Here is a 20,855-nt window from a genome sequence, read left to right on the forward strand (position 1 = left end):
ATATGTCAATATTTATCTATATAACAACAATATTTAACTGTAACCATTCATTGAATAATACCTGTATCTTATGAGTATTCATGCTCAATATATCTTCTTTATCTTTATATTTATCTTTATCTTTATCTTATTCTATCTTTACCATTCAGATCAATATCCAGTCTCCAACTGATGGCCATTTAAAATTCGGCCTATTTATATGAATGTTTTTGTTTACATTGTGATGTCATCTAGAATCAGGTTTTCCCGTAAAAACTGGGTCGCCCTCTAGAATTCTGGGAAACAAAATGGCGGACATTCACAACGTTGTTGCAGGAGCAACTTTATACAATTAATACAAGATAATACATAAATGATTGAAATAGTAATTATGGATATTACTTAATAAGGTACATTTCTTAATGTTATTACCAATAATGGTTACTACATATTTTCCGAGAAGTATTATTTTTGATTGAAAGAGCATTGCATAAAGTAGGTGGGGAACAGCACATCATTACCCCCACCTTTCAAGAATTGTCCCAATTCTTCAAGAAAAAATTACAGGTAAGAAATTTTACTTTTTAACATATTTTACATAAAATATAAAATCTACTTTTCATTTAAGAATATTTAAACAGTGTCAATCTTAATAGCAATATATTTACTTAAATGAAACAGTCTTTTGTAACTATAACAAAACAGTAATTCATATAATAATAATGTTTTTCTTTTTTTCTTGCACTACTTAAGTGTCAATGTATTTTCCTGCAATATTTGCACTAATTAAAGTGTCCATAATTGCGAAGTGTAATAATTGTGAAGTGTATAAATACACAATGTACTTGTACCAATATTAAAATAGTAAATGTTTAAGATATCCTATTAGTAAATGTTAATGTTATGTTAATCCTTTAGTCATCTTGATCTCCAACAATCTGTTTTCTGTATTAGTTATCACATCAGTTTTCCTTTAACATCTGTTTTCTATTTTATATTTCTTGATAATTGTTATAATTTCATATTCATATCCATCATTTTCTAGAAATTCTTTGTCAATCTTTTCACATACTAGTTTTCTCTTTCTGTTTCTTCTATTTTCTTTCATTTCCTGGACTTTCTCTATGTCTATCATCTCTTCATCCTCTTTTATTTCGATTTCTCTATACGAGTTCTTAAGTATTTTATCTTTATCAGTTTTCTTATGTTCATCTGTCTTCCTTTTCATATCTTCTTTCTGTTTTTCCTCCTTTTTCTTACTGTCTTTGTCTTTCTCATTCTTATCCTTCTTTTCACACTCTTTTAGTTTTTCATCCTTTTTCTTACTTTCTTTGTCTTTCTCATTCTTATTCTTGTTTTCCCCCTCTTTTTGTTTTTCCTCCTTTTTCTTACTTTCTTTTTCATTTTTGTCCTTTTTCTCTCCTTCTCTCCTAATTTCTTCCTGATTTTTCTGTCTCTCTCTCTCCTCTTTTTCCTTCCTTTCATTTTCCTCATTCTTTGATTTCTGATTTTCCTTTTCCTTTCTAATTTTCTTGTCATTTATTTGTTTCTCCTCGGCTTCCTTCTTTTTCTGTAACTCCTCTTTTTCCTTCTTCTCTTTCTCCTGTCTCGCCTTCTCTTCTTTTTCCTCATGCACCTTTCTTTCTTTTTCCTTTCTATCTTTCTCCTCTTTTTCCTTTTTTTCTTTTTCCTCTTTTTCCTTCTTTTCTTTTTCCTTCCTTTCTTTCTCTAGCTTATCTTTTCTTTCTTTTTCCTCTCTCTCCTTTTCTTTCTCTTTCCTTTCTTTTTCCTCTTTTTCCTTCTTTTCTTTTTCTTTCCTTTCTTCTTCCTCTCTTTCCTTCTTTTCTTTTTCTTTCCTTTCTTTTTCCTCATTTTCCTTCTTTTCTTTCTCTTTCCTGTCTTTTTCCTCCTTTTCCTTCCTTTCTTTTTCTTCCTTCTGTTTCCTTTCATTATCTTCTCTATCTTTCAATTGTCTTTCAACCTCCTTTTGTTTTTCCCTCTCCAACCTTTCTTTTTCAATTCGTTCCTTCTTTTCTTGATCAATTTTTCTTTTCTGTTCATCTTTCTTCTTTTCATATTCATCTAACTCGTACATTTTCACTTCTTTTAAATAACTTTCTTCCTGGAAACTCTCAAACTCATCATCACTTAACTCTAACTCTTTCTCTAACTCCATTTCTTCCTCACTACTTTCTTCACTGTCACTACTATCACTGCTGCTGCTACTACTTTCACTCAAAGTCCTAGTTCTTTCTTTTCTCCTCTCTGGTAGTATTGGTCTTGTTCCCTTCCTTGCTGTTATCTTCTCATTCAAATTTATACACCACTTCTTTTCTGCCCGTTCTAAAAATTTCTCCAACTCTCTCTCTGCTCTGTTGCCCTTATCACCAGTCATTTGATTAAACATATAAAAATCAGTTTTCTTCGCTCTGCATTGATGCGGGTTATCATTTCTCCTAAATATCTTCTTACATAATGTGCATTTAAAACTAATTCCAGAATGCTGCTCTTTCAGATGGGCCATACAAGGCTTTCTGGCGGGGAAGTACAGATCTTCGCACACGCCGCATTGAAACTGCAAATAGACAAAAGGATACCCTTTTTACTGTAAAGCAACATTAATTTTTTTTTTTTTTTTTTTTTTATTTAATAATTTATCATTTTTCTACCAAAATTTAAGTTTGCATATATACCATATATATATGACCATATCAATACTAAAGCAAAATATACAATATTTCTGTGTACCAATTTTAACATATCAGACTGAATTATTCTTAAAACCAACTAGGTCTAATTTTCCCAGTATAATCTTTCAGTTTATCATGATGAACAATCTTTGGCTTTGAGTTAGCTTTTATTTGAATCCGGTATAGTACATCATTTACTTTGGTAATTATCTTACATGGACCAACCCAAGGTTTCTGAAACTTAGGGCTTAAACCTCGTTTTCGTGTTGGACAGTAATACCAAACTGCGTCACCCTCTTTGTAACTTTTGAAACTCAACTTCACATCATAATTTGATTTCATACTGTTTCGAGCAATTTCCATATTTTTCCTAGCCAACTCATGTACTTGTTGTAACCTGTTTTCTAATTTTGAGACATAACTGGATTTGTTTTGATCAATTTCTTTATCATCTGTTTCAGGAGTACCAAAAATCAAGTCAACTGGTAACCTCAGTTCTCTACCAATATGTAACATGGCTGGTGTGAACCCTGTTGATGCTTGAACCGAAGACCGGTAGGCAAGCATAACTAAATCAACATGTTCATCCCAGTCTTTCTGATTTGCTGCGACATAAGGGGTGAGCATTTGAATTATAGTGGAGTTATGTTTTTCAATAAAACCGTTCCCTTGCGGATGAAAACTGGAAGAACGTGTCTTTTCTATACCCAATAATTTACACATTTCTAGAAACAGTTTTGACTCAAATGTTTTCCCTTGGTCTGTATGACAAATCAATGGGCAGCCCCATTTACTTATGTACTGATCAACTAATACAGTTGCCACTGTTGTAGCTTCTAAATTTGGCAAACTGTAACATTCTGTCCATTTAGTAAACAAATCCCCTACAACCATCATGTATCTATTTCCTTTGTTGGTTTTTGTAAATGGACCCATAAAATCTATAGCAATTCTCTCATTTGGAGCTCCTACATTATAAGTTTTTAATGGTGCTTTGGATTTTCTGAGTGAACCTCTACGACTATTACATACATCACATGTACGAATCCACACTTCAACATCTCGTCTCAAAGCAAACCAAAAGAACCTCTCTCTTATTTTTGCTAGAGTTTTCCTTAACCCTAAATGTGCACCACTTTTACCGTCATGTAACAACTGCAATACCAGATCTCTGTGAGACTTCGGGACAACTAATAATAACTTACATGAGTTACCATCATCACTTTCCCATTTTCTGTACAACACATTGTTTTTGATAACTAAAGAATCTAACCTTGCCCAGTAATATTTAAACTCTGTATCAAATTTAGAAATCTCCTGCCAGTCAGGCTTGACACCATTCAAAACTATATCTTTAATTCGTCCAAGATTGAGATCATTATTCTGAATTTCTGCAACGTTAACATCCTCGCCCAGTAAATTGCTACCTACTGAACTACTCGAGGTTGTGCTATCGTTAGAACTCGTGCTAGGTGTATTCTCATTATCATTATCATTGCTTGGATTTGAGGAATTTACAGAACTTATCAAAACATTATCTTTTATCCCTGTATGACAAGAACTTGTACCTTGTGCATTCACAGAACTTATCAAAACATTATCTTTACAATCTGTTTGACAAGAAATCTTTTCTGTTTGTGCATAACTATGTTTCACCTCAACCTTTTTAACCATACCGAGACTTGTATTTTTGTCACAGTCTAAATTACAGCCATCAATACCCAGTTTGATTATCTTTAAACTCTTTGTTTCAGTACCAATATCATAATTCCAGTAATGTTTGTATGTTTGAAATGTAGCCAATTCTGAGAAAAATCTGCTCAATAAATCAGAGTTCCACCATATCACCAAAAATATTCCTACTATCATACCAGTATTTACTACACCAAACAACTGTAGTAACTGTATCAACATACAAAGAAGAGTAACAAATGAGCAATTACTCTCATCAGTTTTATAGAAGTTGTCTCCCTTAGACTGTACCTCAGTGACATTAGATACAGAAATGCTGTTAATCTCTTTTGACTCAACTGTGCTACAGTATTTACAATTTTCATCATAGCATGGCCTCCTAGATAAAGCATCTGCATTTGAATGCAATCTACCAGAACGATGTTCAATTGTAAAATCATATGTGCCTAGAAAACTAAGCCACCTAGCTAATTGTCCTTCTACATTTTTAAAAGATAGCAACCATTTCAGACTGGAATGATCAGATCGAATGACTATTTTTCGACCATAAATGTAGTGGTGAAAATGTTTTATTGAGTTGATTACTGCTAACAGTTCTCGTCTGGTAACACAATACCGCCGTTCTGTTTTTGTGAAGCATTTGCTAAAATAGCCAATGACCTGTTCCTTACCATTTACAACTTTTGATAATACACCGCCCTGGCCCACCAAAGAAGCGTCCGCATCCAGAATAAAGTCATCATTTTCCGAAGGAAATGTTAATATAGGGGCATTAGTTAATGCTGTTTTTACCATTTGAAAAGCATTCTCACATTCCTCTGTCCAAACAAACTTTCTACCATTTTCTGCTAACTCATGAATGGGTTTTGCAATAGTAGCAAACTGATAAACATAGTTCCTGTAGTAACTTGCAAGAGAAATGAAACTCCTGGCTTCCTTAGCATTCCTAGGGGTTGGCCAATTCTTTATTGATTCAATCTTTCTTGGGTCAGTACCCACACCATTTTCACTTATTGTGTGACCTAGAAAAGTGACCTCTTTTTGAAACAAAACACACTTTTTAGGATTAAGTTTCAAATTGGCAGTAGTTAACCTCTGAAATACAAGTTCTAGATTTTTCAGTTGTTCTGAGAAAGTTTTAGAGTGACAAATGATATCGTCAAGATAAATTATCACTATGCTCCACAATAGACCAGAGAAGACTGACTGCATAAGGCGGGTAAATGTTGCAGGGGCATTACAAAGACCAAAAGCAAGACGTTTCCATTGCCATTGCTCACCACCTGGAATTGAAAATGCTGTTTTGTGCCTATCTTTCTCATCAATATCCAATTGCCAGTAACCCGATTTCATGTCTAGACAAGACCACCACTTGGAACCTGACAAGGCTTCTATGCTGTCATCTATTCGGGGTAAAGCTTGCGAATCGCGAACCGTGGCATTGTTCAAACCGCGAAAATCACAGCAAAACCTGATAGATTTGTCGGCTTTAGAAATCATTACAATGGGACTATTCCATGGGCTTTGAGGACATTTTTCAATAATACCATCACTCTCCATTTTCTTAATTTCTTCCTCCGCAGCCTTACGCTTTGCTAAAGGAATGCGATATGGGTACTTTTTAACAGGTTTTTCATTACCAGTATCAATTGTATGTGTAACAACTGTGGAATGACCAATATCACTGGAACCTTTACTAAACACATTTTGATGCTTCATCAAGAATGATTTTAGCTCCTCCTTTTGAGTAGAATCAAGATTTTTAGAAGATTTTTCAAATAAATCTGTTAAATGTTCAGGCAATTTATCATTTTTCTGTACATTTTCTGAATGAACATGACCAACAGACTGTGATTCAACTACTTCAACCGGTTCTAATATACCTGTTGTGGTATCTTTGTAAATCTTGACCGGTTTGTTTGAAAAATTGGCCAATCTTATTGGAACTTGGCCCACTTTTGGGTCAACTAACACCTTTGCAACCAAAATACCTGTTTTCTCAACAAAATCACAAGAACCTTCAACTAAACAAGTTCTAGACTTGTCTACATGATCAAGAATTTTTGCTTGTACCATAACCTCAGAATTTGGTTCAATAACAATATTCTCAGAAACAGCAATTCTGCAGCAATTTGACCTAGATTCATTTTTGAGATAACAAGGAATTTTGTCACCTTTTACCATCATACAATTTTTGCTAATTATCAAATCACAACTGTGTGCCCGCATAAAATCTATTCCAAGGATAGCCTCTTGTACTATATCTGAAATCAACATCTCATGTTGAAGTATATGACTACCCAAACAAATTTCCATAATTGCTTTTCCTAGAAAAGGTTTACTTTCTCCAGTTACTGTATATAACATTGTTGTAACAGGCAAAATTTCTGGCTTTGTACCATTTTCCCATTCATCCAAGATTTTGCTACTTATTATAGAAACATTAGCACCAGAATCACACAAACAAGAAACAAGATTTTTATTTATCATTGCATCACAAAAATATCCATTCTGTTTGCCTAAACTATCTACTTGAATGGTTTCGGACCTTACATTCTGTTTGGTCTGGGTGCGGCCCTCCAGCCCGACCTTTGTCCGTTTCCCGAAAATCTATTACCTTGGAAGTTCTTGTCATTATCATAATTGAAATTTCTGTTCTGGCCTCTGTTATTGTTAAATCTATTCTGTGTTTGATAAGACCTATTATTATTGAACCTTTTCCTATAATTTTGACCCCCTCCTGGCCTAAATTGCCCTGACTGATGATTTTGTACAGGTAAATCCCTATTATCTTGTCTAGTATTATATGACCTATAAGATTGATCATTCTGTTGTTTTGTAACCCTTGTCTGTGAATCTAATTGCTCTACTCTCTCTGTTAACCTATCTATTTTTCCTAGAATATTTTCTAACTCTGGGTTTTGTGTAGACTGGTTTTTCCCAGTGTAAGCATTTACCGGTTCATTATGTACCCTCTGTTTATCAGCCAACTTATGTGTCTCTAACCTGACGGCAATTGTTTCGGCTTCAGAAATAAATTTTGGACAGCATTCTCTAAGACGTAACCTTATATCAGAATCTTCAAGACTATCAATGAAAGCATCTAGTGCCAAAATTTCTATTAGCTCGGTATTTGCATCTGGATATGCCTGTCGAGTCAGCTTTTTAACGCGCTGAGCTAGCTCTGGAATAGACTCAGATTTTCCCCTTGATAAAGATTTTAATTGTGACCTAAAAATTTCAGCCTGATTTCTAGTACCAAATCTTGCCCTCAGGACCTCAACTAGACTATCATAATCCCTTTTCTGAAATTCTGACATTTCACTCAGAAATGACCTAGCATTTCCTGTCAGACTGCCTGCCAAATATAGAGATTTTGCTGAATAGTTCCAGTTATTTATCTCTGAAACTATGTTGAACTGTGTCAAATATTCTGAAATATCTGTGGACCCATCATACACCTGGGGTTTCATTTTAAGATTATTTACATTATTCACAGAATAACTGGATTGTACATTTTGATTAGTGTTTACATTTCTGTATGTTGGTAGTTCAGGCATAGAATAATTTTGTCTTGGCCTTAAATCAGTATTCATACCATTTGAATCAATATCTCTGAAGTTAAAATTAACTTCTGGGTCTGGGTGTGTCCTTTCAGAAATCTTACCGTGTACCCTATGCAAATCTGACTCAATTGATTCCATTCTATCCTGCATTTGATCATGTAACTGTTTTAAAGTACTAGTCATGGAGCTCATTTCTTTTGTCATAGCACTTAATTTATTCTCAAGCAATGAGTTATTCTGAGAAATATCTCTGATAGGAGTACTTGTTCTATCCCCACTTAGCATACTATCATTTTCCATGTTTGTTTCTGAATTTACAGTGTTTTCCATTTTTAAATCAATAATACACTGCAATAATACACAATCAAGTATTTGTAATCAATTCTGCTAATCTGTGTATTCTTTTTCTATTTTCAGGTTTCCACACAAGGCTGAGTGCAATTAGATCAATGTACCTTTGCAATAATTTGTTCAAATATTAAATAAAATATTGCAAAATCTTATTTTTATATCAATTTTCTATTATTCCTGTGAAAATTTTCTTTATTCTTGCTCAACAAGACTTTCCTGAAAATTTCACAACAATTTCCCTTTTTAATAAATCTTTTCTTATTTAAAAAAAAATAAATTTATCCCACTTCTGACACCAAAATGTTAGGATGGATCGAGGGCCAAACGCTAAATAAGAAAAGCAATAAAAGTTTACTGTATTTATTTTCACACTCAACCTGGTGTAAAAATATGTCAATATTTATCTATATAACAACAATATTTAACTGTAACCATTCATTGAATAATACCTGTATCTTATGAGTATTCATGCTCAATATATCTTCTTTATCTTTATATTTATCTTTATCTTTATCTTATTCTATCTTTACCATTCAGATCAATATCCAGTCTCCAACTGATGGCCATTTAAAATTCGGCCTATTTATATGAATGTTTTTGTTTACATTGTGATGTCATCTAGAATCAGGTTTTCCCGTAAAAACTGGGTCGCCCTCTAGAATTCTGGGAAACAAAATGGCGGACATTCACAACGTTGTTGCAGGAGCAACTTTATACAATTAATACAAGATAATACATAAATGATTGAAATAGTAATTATGGATATTACTTAATAAGGTACATTTCTTAATGTTATTACCAATAATGGTTACTACATATTTTCCGAGAAGTATTATTTTTGATTGAAAGAGCATTGCATAAAGTAGGTGGGGAACAGCACATCACTATCAAAGCTTTTGACTTGAACCTTAAAATAGTTATTTACTTTTACTATTAAAGTCTACACCAGGAGAAACAATCCTCATAACTCTGATTTGAATTTTGACAGAGTTATGCCCCGCTTTTAACTTAGAATATCTTGTTATAAAATTTTTACTGGCAACACTCTATTTCAGAGTCAAGCAATTAGAAAAGTTGATCACACTGTCTTACTGACAGCTCTTGTTCTTGAAACCTATATGAGCTCTAACTTTGTACACTTGTTTTTTAGCATTATGTGCGAAAGCAGACCAGGCATAATTAAAGTTGGTTTTGCATGTTGTCCATTGTCAAGCACAGACAAGCAGTTGTACTTGTAGGCGGATCTTTTGTTCTGTAAGACAGGCCAGCCTGTTGGTCAGAATTATGAGTATATATAATCACTTATTAAATAAGTGTGAATATTTAGTGTTATTATACCCCCACCAAACATGTTGGGGTGTCGGGGGCTATATACATGTAGGAGTCAGTTTGAAATATCCCGTCCCATCACGCCCTAAAATCTATATGCCTGGAAGGATTTTAATCTAACTTCATATTATTATTCCTTACGACCTGATGACATGTTGAAACACATACCTATGCCTGATGGTCAAACGCCAAGGTCACAATTCAAGGTCAAAGGTTAGATATTTGGTTTTTTTTGCTCCATAACTTCTATTTGCCTGGAAGGAATTTATTACTTAATGGATTTGATTCACATCATCACCCATAACATATGACATTTTACATTCCATTTTAACCATATTTACACACAACTTAGGTCACAGTAAGATCTCTGTTCTTTGTGAAAACTGGCTAGATTCAATCAGGGGTTCTAGAGTTATTGTCCCTGAAATAGGCAAAATTTTCTTTTTTGACGCTCTCAGCCATATGGAAGTTTTATCTGTGCTTCGATTTGCTACAAATTCGCACATAATGTTTACCTTGATAATTTCTAGGCTAAGTTTGAAACTGAAGCGTATGGGATAAAAACTAGGTCATCAGTCAAATCAAACGAAAAGCTTGTGAACACCATAGAGGTCACATTTAAGACACTATCTTCTTGAAACTTGTTCAGAATGTTTATCTTAATGATTCCTATGCCAGTTTCAAAACTATGTCAAATGGGGTCAAAAACTAGGTAACCTGCTAAAATCAAAGGAAACGCTTGTTAACACTCTTGAGGCCACATTTATGACCATATCTTCATGTTACTTGGTCAGAATGTTTGTCTTGATGACCTCTAGGACAAATTTTAATCTTGGTCATGTGGGGTCAAAAACAAGGCCACCCGCTAAAATCAAAGGAAGAGTTTGTAAATAGTCTTGAGGCCATATTTATGACCCTATCTTCATGAAACTTGGTAAGAATGTTTATCTTGATGATTCCTAGTCCAAGTTGGAAACTGAGTCATGTGGGATCAAAAACTAGGTCACCACTAAAATCAAAGGAAAAAACTGTTAACACTGTAGAGGCCACTTTTCTGACCCTATCTTCATGAAATTTGGTCTTTTGTCAGGGGAGCGGTGGTCTAGTGGATAAGGTGTCGGCCTCTCAATCCCGGGGTCGTGGGTTCTAGCCCCACTGGGGTCACGACCATGACTTCTCATATGACACCAGTACTGGTTTTCCAGGATGGGGACTCGAGAGTGGTTCCAATAAGCTTGAAGCTTTCATCACAATCGAGCTAAACCAAATTAGTATAAACTAAACTAAATTTGGTCAGAGTGATTATCTTTTGATGATTCCAAAACCAAATTTAACAGATGAGTGATATATGGTCATCATGCCCCTCTTATTTTGAGGGCACTAAATTGAAAACATTATCAAGGATTATTCTTGACGATATCCATCAAATATGTGCCCGATATCTGTTGATTTCTTTTCCATAGCAACGCTAAGCCATGTAACACTATGACTGAAAATTCTGACATCAGAAAAATGTATTGGTGAATAATAACACACAGTTTTTTCTAGGAAAACAAATAAGGTCGTGTTGGAATGTTAAATAAAAGATCGCTGTATTAGACAGCGGTTTTTAGGACACTTTAGTTGAGAGTCCCTGTAGTAATCTCCCATATATATTGTTTTTGTGTCAAGTATTGTAATAAGAAATATTGTTTGTAAGGACTTTTGATGTGTTTATCGTGAAAGTTTAGCCTGTTGCATTATGGTATTTAATTTGACCTATAACAAATATGCATGTGATATTACTCATTTATTCCAGTATATTGTTTTGACAGTTAAGTTGAAAATGTTTGAAATAAAATCAAAGTGCCATATTTTATTTATTTTGTCATAATTGAAATATGCAGTCTTCATTATGACTATATTTCTGTGTCATTTTTAGCTCACCTGTCACAAAGTGACAAGGTGAGCTTTTGTGATCGCGCAGCGTCCGTCGTCCATGCGTGCGTCCGTGCGTGCATAAACTTTTGCTTGTGACCACTCTAGAGGTCACATTTTTCATGGGATCTTTATGAAAGTTGGTCAGAATGTTCATATTGATGATATCTAGGTCAAGTTCGAAACTGGGTCACGTGCGGTCAAAAACTAGGTCAGTAGGTCTAAAAATAGAAAAACCTTGTGACCTCTCTAGAGGCCATATATTTCACAAAGTCTTCATGAAAATTGGTCAGAATGTTCATCTTGATGATATCTAGGTCGAGTTCAAAACTGGGTCATGTGCCATCAAAAACTAGGTCAGGAGGTCTAAAAATAGAAAAACCTTGTGACCTCTCTAGAGGCCATATCTTTCAATAGATCTTCATGAAAATTGGTCAGAATGTTCACCTTGATGATATCTAGGTCAAGTTCGAAACTGGGTCATGTGCCATCAAAAACTAGGTCAGGAGATCAAATAATAGAAAAACCTTGTGACCTCTATAGAGGCCATATTTTTCAAAAGATCTTCATGAAAATTGGTCAGAATGTTCACCTTGATGATATCTAGGTCAACTTCGAAACTGGGTCACGTGCGGTCAAAAACTAGGTCAGTAGGTCTAAAAATAGAAAAACCTTGTGACCTCTCTAGAGGCCATATTTTTCACAAGATCTTCATGAAAATTAGTCAGAATGTTCATATTGATGATATCTAGGTCAAGTTTGAAACTGGGTCACGTGCGGTCAAAAACTAGGTCAGTAGGTCTAAAAATAGAAAAACCTTGTGACCTCTCTAGAGGCCATATATTTCACAAGATCTTCATGAAAATTGGTCAGAATGTTCACCTTGATGATATCTAGGTCAAGTTCGAAACTGGGTCATGTGCCTTCAAAAACTAGGTCAGGAGATCAAATAATAGAAAAACCTTGTGACCTCTCTAAAGGCCATATTTTTCATGGGATCTGTATGAAAGTTGGTCAGAATGTTCATATTGATGATATCTAGGTCTAGTTTGAAACTGGGTCATGTGCGGTCAAAAACTAGGTCAGTAGGTCTAAAAATAGGAAAACCTTGTGACCTCTCTAGAGGCCATACTTGTGAATGGATCTTCATAAAAATTTGTCAGAATGTTCATTTTGATGATATCTAGGTCAAATTAGAAAGTGGGTCACGTGCTTTCAAAAAGTAGGTCAGTAGGTCAAATAATGAAAAAACCTTGTAACCTCTCTAGAGGCCATATTTTTCATGGGATCTGTATGAAAGTTGGTCTGAATTTTATCTTGATGATATATAGGTCAAGTTTGAAACTGGGTCAACTGCAATCAAAAACTAGGTTAGTAGGTCTTAAAATAGAAAAACCTTGTGACCTCTCTAGAGGCCATACCCTTGAATGGATCTTCATGAAAATTGGTCAGAATGTTCACCTTGATGATATCTAGGTCTAATTTGAAACTGGGCCACGTGCCGTCAAAAACTAGGTCAGTAGGTCAAATAATAAAAAATAACTTTTGACCTCTATAGAGGCCATACTTTTCATGGGATCTGTATGAAAGTTGTTCTGAATGTTCATCTTGATGATATCTAGGTCAAGTTTGAAATTGGGTCAACTGCGGTCAAAAACTAGGTCAGTAGGTCTAAAATTAGAAAAATCTTCTGACCTCTCTAGAGGCCATATTTTTCAATGGATCTTCATGAAAATTGGTCTGAATGTTCACCTTGATGATATCTAGGTCAGTTTCTAAACTGGGTCACGTGCGGTCAAGAACTAGGCCAGTAGGTATAAAAATAGAAAAACCTTGTGACATCTCTAGAGGCCATATTTTTCAATAGATCTTCATGAAAATTAGTGAGAATTTTTACTGTGATGATATCTAGGTCAAGTTCAAAACAGGGTCATGTACCTTCGAAAACTAGGTCAATAGGTCAAATACTAGAAAAACCTTGTGACCTCACTAGAGGCCATATTTTTCAATGGATCTTCATGAAAATTGGTCAGAATTTTTATCTTGATGATATCTAGGTCAAGTTCAAAACTGGGTCACATGAGCTCAAAAACTAGGTCACTATGTCAAATAATAGAAAAAACGACGTCATACTCGAAACTGGGTCATGTGGGAACAGGTGAGCGATTCAGGACCATCATGGTCCTCTTGTTCCAGGTAGGCCTACTTCATAGTGTTCATGTGAAATGAAAGACAGTCTTGGATCGGCATGTCTATGAATCGCGATTCGTGTTTAAAGTTTCTCCCTGACTATACGCGGACGTCGTCAAAACAGCGGCCTGTTTTCACTAAGCAGCGTTTGCATAACTTAGCGCATTCCCATTTGCTGTTCATACGAAATGAACATCATAACTTTCAATTGAAAATAATAAGTCGAATGTAAATATAATTTGTACCAAACATACACTGTGGTACTGTACCTGTCTAGATGTAGAAATAATGTAACAGTAACAAAAAAAAATGTGTCCAAACTGAAATCAGTAGGAGTATAATCGACACCAAAATTTCATGTAAATATGATACTGAAATATGCTTAAGTTTTAAGTGAATTCATTAAAAGCGTTATCAAAGAAGACAGTTACTAGCTTTGGATAGTGAAAGAAGACACCGCTTGAAACAAATACTAGTGGCATCGCGTGTAAAACATTTATTAATCCATAGTTTTGCTTCAAATTTTCTGTTTCGCTAAAGAACATATATAGCTAGAATACTAGAGCATTTTTAGTAAGATATTTTAATTAAAATAAGCAAAACCACATAGAAACGGTCGAAATTTGATAAAACCAACTGTAAAATTTCATACAGCGCGATCGTAAATATCTTTTCTATACAGTAAGTAAAGTAACTAATACCGTTATAATCATTAAATTTAGAATTTAGGCTAGAAAGTGCAAAAACAGATCTGAAAAGCATTAAATAATGACAAAATGACAGCAATTTAAAAACATAAAGTAAAACGGTATCGGTAAGTACATTGAATGATTAAGTGTATATATAGAGTAAACATATTTATCGATATGACACAGTAATGCAGTAGGCGTGGCGTGTAATCTATAAATAACCTGTGTACGGACAACAATCGAACTTATATAAATATTTTTATTAGATGTGTTTTTAAAGTTTTAAAGTTTTTAAAGTTTTATGGTTAATAAAATAAAGTAGTAGAGTATAGATGTAGTTCATGGTCAGTGGCAGTTTTTCTCAGGCGTTTCATGAATGTAAGAAAGGTAATCGCGGTTCTTACCCTGGATGACAATGTTTAATAAATTTAATTATATATCTCATTATCTATTCAATATTTTGGCAATTTAGACATAATTCAGGGGGATAAATCAATCAAAACATTGCAAAAACAATAAAATACTCCAGCCAAGACCCAGACATGTTCCAAAACTAACACCCGGACCTTGAATTAAGGTCCCCTTTTAATTATATCATATGGATCTAATTCTTTGGAATCAATCCAGGCACCGACCTGTATCTGGCAACGGGTCTCAAAATTCAAATCTCGCTGGGCCTACGATTGATTAGTTTGACTGGAAACAGTCATAACTACGCAGCGCAGCGTAAACAAATAAAAATGAATAAAACAAAACAAAACAAAACCAGGCTAGCAGACGACAATATTTTCCGTAACAGCTTCCGAGTACTTACGGATAACGGCGGAAAAAGCCGGAATATTTGAAGAAATATTCACTGTACACACTAAAATGCAAAAAGGACCAAACAAACTATTATTAAATTTAAAACAAATTACACTTAACAAAAATGAAATATTTTTTTCTACATTTTTAGGGGTATCGATTTTTTTATTATTTGCGGAAAATATCTCATTTTATCTGAGTCAGTTTTATTGTCCCGTTTCCTGAACTGAGGTGGGTCTATTTAAAGTAAAAAAGGAACAACCAAATATTAAAATATTTTTTTAAAAATATTCATAATATCCGGAATAAATTAAACTTTAATTTGCGGGGTATCGAATTTTTTATTTCCAAATAGAACTTTTTCTATTTAAGTTTAAGTATTTTTCCTTCTTTGTTTATATACATTTTATCTTTTTGACATATTTACGTTGTCACAGTAGGAAATAAAGATTAGAAAATACATATAATTGTGTTGATAATATGCTGGGTCACAAGTAAAATTCCAACGTTTAAACTGCCTAATATAGTTAAATTAAGGGTAGAATGCAGTCGTAAACACGTTGGGTTATGATTGGATTGTGGTTTGGTTAAAGTTACATCATAGTTGGATATTGGTTTGATTCTCGACATTGTATCGACGTCGTATTATGACGTCTAAAATACTTCCAAATCCAACTATAATCCGACGTTGATCCAACATCGGGGTCCAACGTTGGTATAACGTCATTACAGAGTCTTTTGTTTGCTGGGCCTGTACACACTCTGACAAAGTTTGATGGAATTTAAATGAGAACTGCTAAAGCAAGAGAGCGTTAAATCTACGACCCTTTAAGACGTTTGTATATTTGTATAAAATGTCTTGAAAAAGTATGTTATTGGCCCCATTACAATACTTTTATTCCAGTTTTCGTGTATATGTCTATTGTCTACTACAATCTAAAAGCATTCGTCGTAATTTGTTTTGTGATAACTCATATACATGGCTTTTAATAGGTAAAAACGACTTCAGTTTAAAAGAGTTGTTGTCCGCATGATGGCAAATGAGTATGTATTCTTTTATGCTATGACCTTGACCTTTGACCATTAACCTGAAAGCAACAGGAGTCATCTTTAAGAATTGACAACATTAGCGTTCTTTAAACGTTTTTAGTCAAGGAAATGTGATCTTGGCTTTTGACCTACTGAACCCCGAAACAAAGAGGGTTATCTACTAACCACAGACATTTAATCACCTTGTTCACATGTACTGACAAGAAAAACGGCGAAAATTCCATTTATGATATTTTAACCCTGTTTGACTCATCACCCTTGGTGCCGACCGGTCTCATTTCATCCTGGCTTGTCTTTAGTCCTGAATTAAGGACATTTCATCTATCAAGGTGACATTTATGACAATTGGACATATTTTTATTATGATGATTTCTCAAATGAAATCTTTACCTATTTTAATGTTTAGTCAGTAAGTCTGAATTTCAAGTCACATTTATCGATTGCGTTAACTGAAATTTCAGGTAATTAAATCGATATTATTATTATTATTATTATTATTATTATTATTTTAATTCTGAAAATATGATTTAATCAAATCAATCCACATTTTTAAAATCCTAGGATACTTGCTGATCTCTTATCGGAATGACAGTTCATCCCTGCTTTTTGTGTATCGTTGACGAAACTATGGAGTATGCGAGGTATCTCTGCTATATGAACTGTTTAGACAATATGACTGTTGCACGATGGAAGATACATCACCACATGTCCAACATGCATAGTGCTCATATATCGAACTGTGCGTTTTAGGTGAGAAATGCGCAATTGAAAGGAGTTAGTGCATTTTCCATAAATGACCATGGTTCTTATAGTATACCTAGGGGTAGGATACAACATGTACAGTGGCATTTTCTCTTTCTGATCTGGTGCCAGTGGTTCACACCATATTTTGACACAATAGCATAAACACATATCACAAGGTAGCATACTGAATTGACAAGTGCATAATAATCGTATAGACAGGATCACATACATTTTCGACATAATTACATAGCTTTTCTCGAACCTTTAGAATAAGACACAATATAAAAGACACATAATGGCTTTAGTTTTCTAATTAGTGATGTTCTATGTTTTTAACTAATTAAGGAAGTAAACCATTGAAAAAGCTTTGTCGCTTTATAGTTTACCATGGGCACTATTTACAAATATTTATAGAATGCCCGACAGGTTAAAGAATTCGCTGCCTCAGTGCAAAACAAAAAGATACACGAATAATGAAATGACTCGGTTCGTGTTAAGTTTATTCTGACTAAGTCAGCTAATATCAATGTATTAATTTCATGGTGCTAGGCTTTAAGTCTACTCCACAGTTTTTGCTAGATTAACGATCTAGTAATGAATAGAAGGGAATGCATTAATTCCAAAACATAGAACGTGCACACGCATTGATAAACTCAATACTTGCGTACATGTATAGAACGCCATATCATTGCATATGTATGCGCGCACACGCGCGTACAGTTCAACATTTTTATTTCAACCATGTGCTATGCCATCTACTTGTAAACAAACAAAAAAAAAATCAAAGCACAGAGAGGACTGATGTGGGCAGCGGTTGACAGCTTCTGATAATGGGCATGAACAGTAAGCTTAATTTTTATTTTGACTTTTGATCAAGTGATTCAAAAATCTATAGGGGTCATCTACTCTACATGTCCAATCATCTTATGAAGTTTCAACATTCTGGGTCAAGTGGTCCTCAAGTTAATGATTTTTGTATTGGATTTTTTTTTTCAATTGAGATCTCATCTTGGTAAAATTAGGCTATGAATATATTATACATAAATTACACAGATAAAAGACACTTCAGAATAGTTCTTAAACTAAAAAAAACATAAAAGAATATTTACAATGAAATTAAATGTTTCATTCAATTTTAAAACAACAAAAACAACCACTACTATCTCCAATATCAGCACACATCATGATATTTGGGTTGCATTCAGTCATTTTTCAGCTGTAGATTAATATAATATGCCTCATAATCATGACAATATGCATGTTTTAGTGTTGTTATATTTTCTGGTCCGTTGGGATCATGGAGTCCATTCAACATATTTGTAATAGCGTTCTGCTTAAGCCGGTGCAAGGGGGCGTAAGAGGTGTTGTACATTTCATTACCTCTCGTGAACAGACTCAATCCAACCGAGTCTGCTATTATTTTTCTTGGCTGCATTTTATGCTTCCAAAGGATCTTTTTACGAATTTTATTGTTCAAATTCAAATATTGAAAACTGAAAAAAATTTCTAACTTAGTTTGAATGATCTCAAATGATTTCATTTCAGCCTTCCGCTATTGTATAATTATCCGAGAAGAAATCGTACGCCATTACGTAAATATTTGGGGACGAAAACACCGCAAATCTACCGGCGATTATTATATAAAAGACGAATTTGTTAAAAATGATGTTTCTTTCGAATTAATTATACCCTTAAATGATATGTCAGTCACAAACACCAGCTGGAATGTAATATTAAATCAAATTGAAATGCATACGTTCGTATTTTCGGGAAACAGATACGAATTTTTCGCACCCTCCGTTACGGCTGCAATTATTCTCCTAAGTCATGCAAATAAAAATTATTTTCCTAAATGTTATGAAAGGATCGTATCTTTCTCTATGAAAAATAAATAGGGTAACATCTCTTCTGTTGATTTTTGTTGACTTTATGCAATATATCTTTCTATAAACCTATTTCTATGCTACAAAGTTCAACGGATACACGGGTGCAATTTTACCCGAAAATAGAACGCACGCCGTTCAAGTTAGATGTTTTCTGATCATGTGACCAAAACAAGCTCTTTGGTGTTGTTATAATAATAAACTTTCGATTAACGTTTCTAGCAGGAACTGTGTTTTGATTTCAAACGTTTACAAAAGATGCAACTTAGTTTTAATACCGATTATTGATCTACGCTGATTGTGCCGAAGTACTATGCTATTTTTTTAGGTTATTTATAGTTTATTTTGGTCACGTGATGAAGAATTGTTTTGGTCATGTGATCAAAGCAAGCATGGTCATTTTCATACGCGTTGTTTTTGTTATAAAATATAGATTACGACAAATTTGCCCTTAAGCAGTGCATTTATTGATAAAGTTGAATCTCAGAAGCTTTCTGAAAGTTAAACAGACTTGAATTACGTAAAATTAATGGAGGACATTGAACTACTTGTTCTTCGGTTTCGGATAAGCATTTTGACCGTAAATTTGTGGTATGGTAAAACTGTGATTACGCTTCGGTGCCCACAAAAACAGTTACATCTTGCTAAAGTTGGCGTTGTATGTTCTACCGGCCGGATATCGGCATGTAGTCTGGCAGCATCCGGTAGAATCGTGTTTTTTTTTTTTGGTAAAATAATGAATAAAAATATACGATAGATATAAAAAAAAACAATTGGGAATACAAGCGTTGAAACGCAAAATGACACACTAAAACGTTTCTTAACATTGAAAATTTGAAACTACACTGTAAAAATAAGTGTTAGTTCTCTCTTAATATAGTGTAAAGTAATCTGAAAAATGGTGTAAGTGGATTGATTACACCATCAAGAGTTGAGAATCACGAAAATGTAAACTTACAGTTACACCTACCTGAGAAAAGTAACACTTGAATGTAACTTTACTCTCGAATCAGTGAACAGATACTGCCAATCTGGCGTTTTGTAAATCTGAATAAGTGTAAGTAGGTCAGTTACACCGACTGGAGGAAAGCATGTAACACTTAAATGTAACCGTTTACCCTAGAATCAGTGCACTGATACGTCCCGTCTGGCGTTTTGTACATCTGAATAAGTGTAAATACGTCCGTTACATCAAATGGAAGAAAGTAACAATTAAATGTAACCGTTTACCATAGAATCAGTGCACTGATACCCCCAACTGGCGTTTTGTAAATCTGAATCAATTTAAATACGTCACTACAACGACTGGGGGAAAGTAGCACTTAAATGTAACCGTTAACCCTAGAACAATGCACTGATACCCCCATCTGGCGTTTTGTAAATCCGAATAATTGTAAATACGTCGGTTACATCGACCGGAGGAAAGTAACACTTAAATGTAACCGCTTACTCGAGAATCAGTGCACTGATACGCCCAATCTGGCGTTTTTGTAAATCTGAAGAAGTGTAAATACGTTAGTTACACCTACCGGAGAAAAGGGACATTTGAATGTAACTTTATTCAGTTACTAGAATCAGTGAACAGATACTCCCAATCTGGTGTTTTGTAAATCTGAATAAGTGTACGTACGTCAGTTACACCTACCGGAGAAAAGTAACACTTGAACGTAACTTTACTCTAGAATCAGTGAACAGATACTTCCAATCTGGCGTTTTGTAAATCTGAATAGGTGTAAATAGGTCAGTTACACCAACCAGAGAAGAGTAACAGAAAAATGTAGTTTACTTTAGAATCAATGAACAGATACTCCCGATCTGGCGTTTTGAAAGTGCAAATAGGTCAGTTACAGCTATTAGATGAGGGTTACACGAAAATGTAGCTTTGCCCTAGGACGAGTTCACGGCTAGAGCTACTCCTTAATCGATGTATTGTTTGCAAGATTGGGTGTGTAGCGTATGCCTATTGTTACA

At 34.3% G+C, this 20,855-nt stretch overlaps 1 protein-coding gene and 1 long non-coding RNA gene across 2 annotated transcripts; one reads left to right on the forward strand and one right to left on the reverse strand.

The window, feature by feature from the left end:
- The first annotated feature begins 410 nt into the window (after nt 1-410).
- LOC128549669 (uncharacterized) lies at nt 411-3,261 on the forward strand. The gene is made up of 3 exons (XR_008367847.1): nt 411-546; nt 2,495-2,586; nt 3,131-3,261. It is a non-coding gene; the product is annotated as an uncharacterized LOC128549669 (long non-coding RNA).
- LOC123557391 (DNA ligase 1-like) lies at nt 541-9,310 on the reverse strand. Its single transcript, XM_053526874.1, has 2 exons — nt 8,728-9,310; nt 541-2,554 (listed from the first exon to the last, which is right to left on the reverse strand). The coding sequence occupies exons 1-2, from the start codon at nt 8,746-8,748 to the stop codon at nt 953-955; spliced, it is 1,623 nt and encodes a 540-aa protein (XP_053382849.1). The 5' UTR covers nt 8,749-9,310; the 3' UTR covers nt 541-952.
- Nucleotides 9,311-20,855: the final 11,545 nt, after the last annotated feature.

Source organism: Mercenaria mercenaria, chromosome 16, assembly GCF_021730395.1.
Source record: "Mercenaria mercenaria strain notata chromosome 16, MADL_Memer_1, whole genome shotgun sequence".
Taxonomy (NCBI): domain Eukaryota; kingdom Metazoa; phylum Mollusca; class Bivalvia; order Venerida; family Veneridae; genus Mercenaria; species Mercenaria mercenaria.

Bases quoted from the DNA above. Each gene is read 5' to 3' on its own strand.
- LOC123557391 (XM_053526874.1), bottom strand. From the start codon at position 8,748: ATGAATACTCATAAGATACAG. The intron at 2,555-8,727 runs GTATTATTCAAT...GTCTATTTGCAG, and splicing joins TGAATACTCATAAGATACAG to TTTCAATGCGGCGTGTGCGA.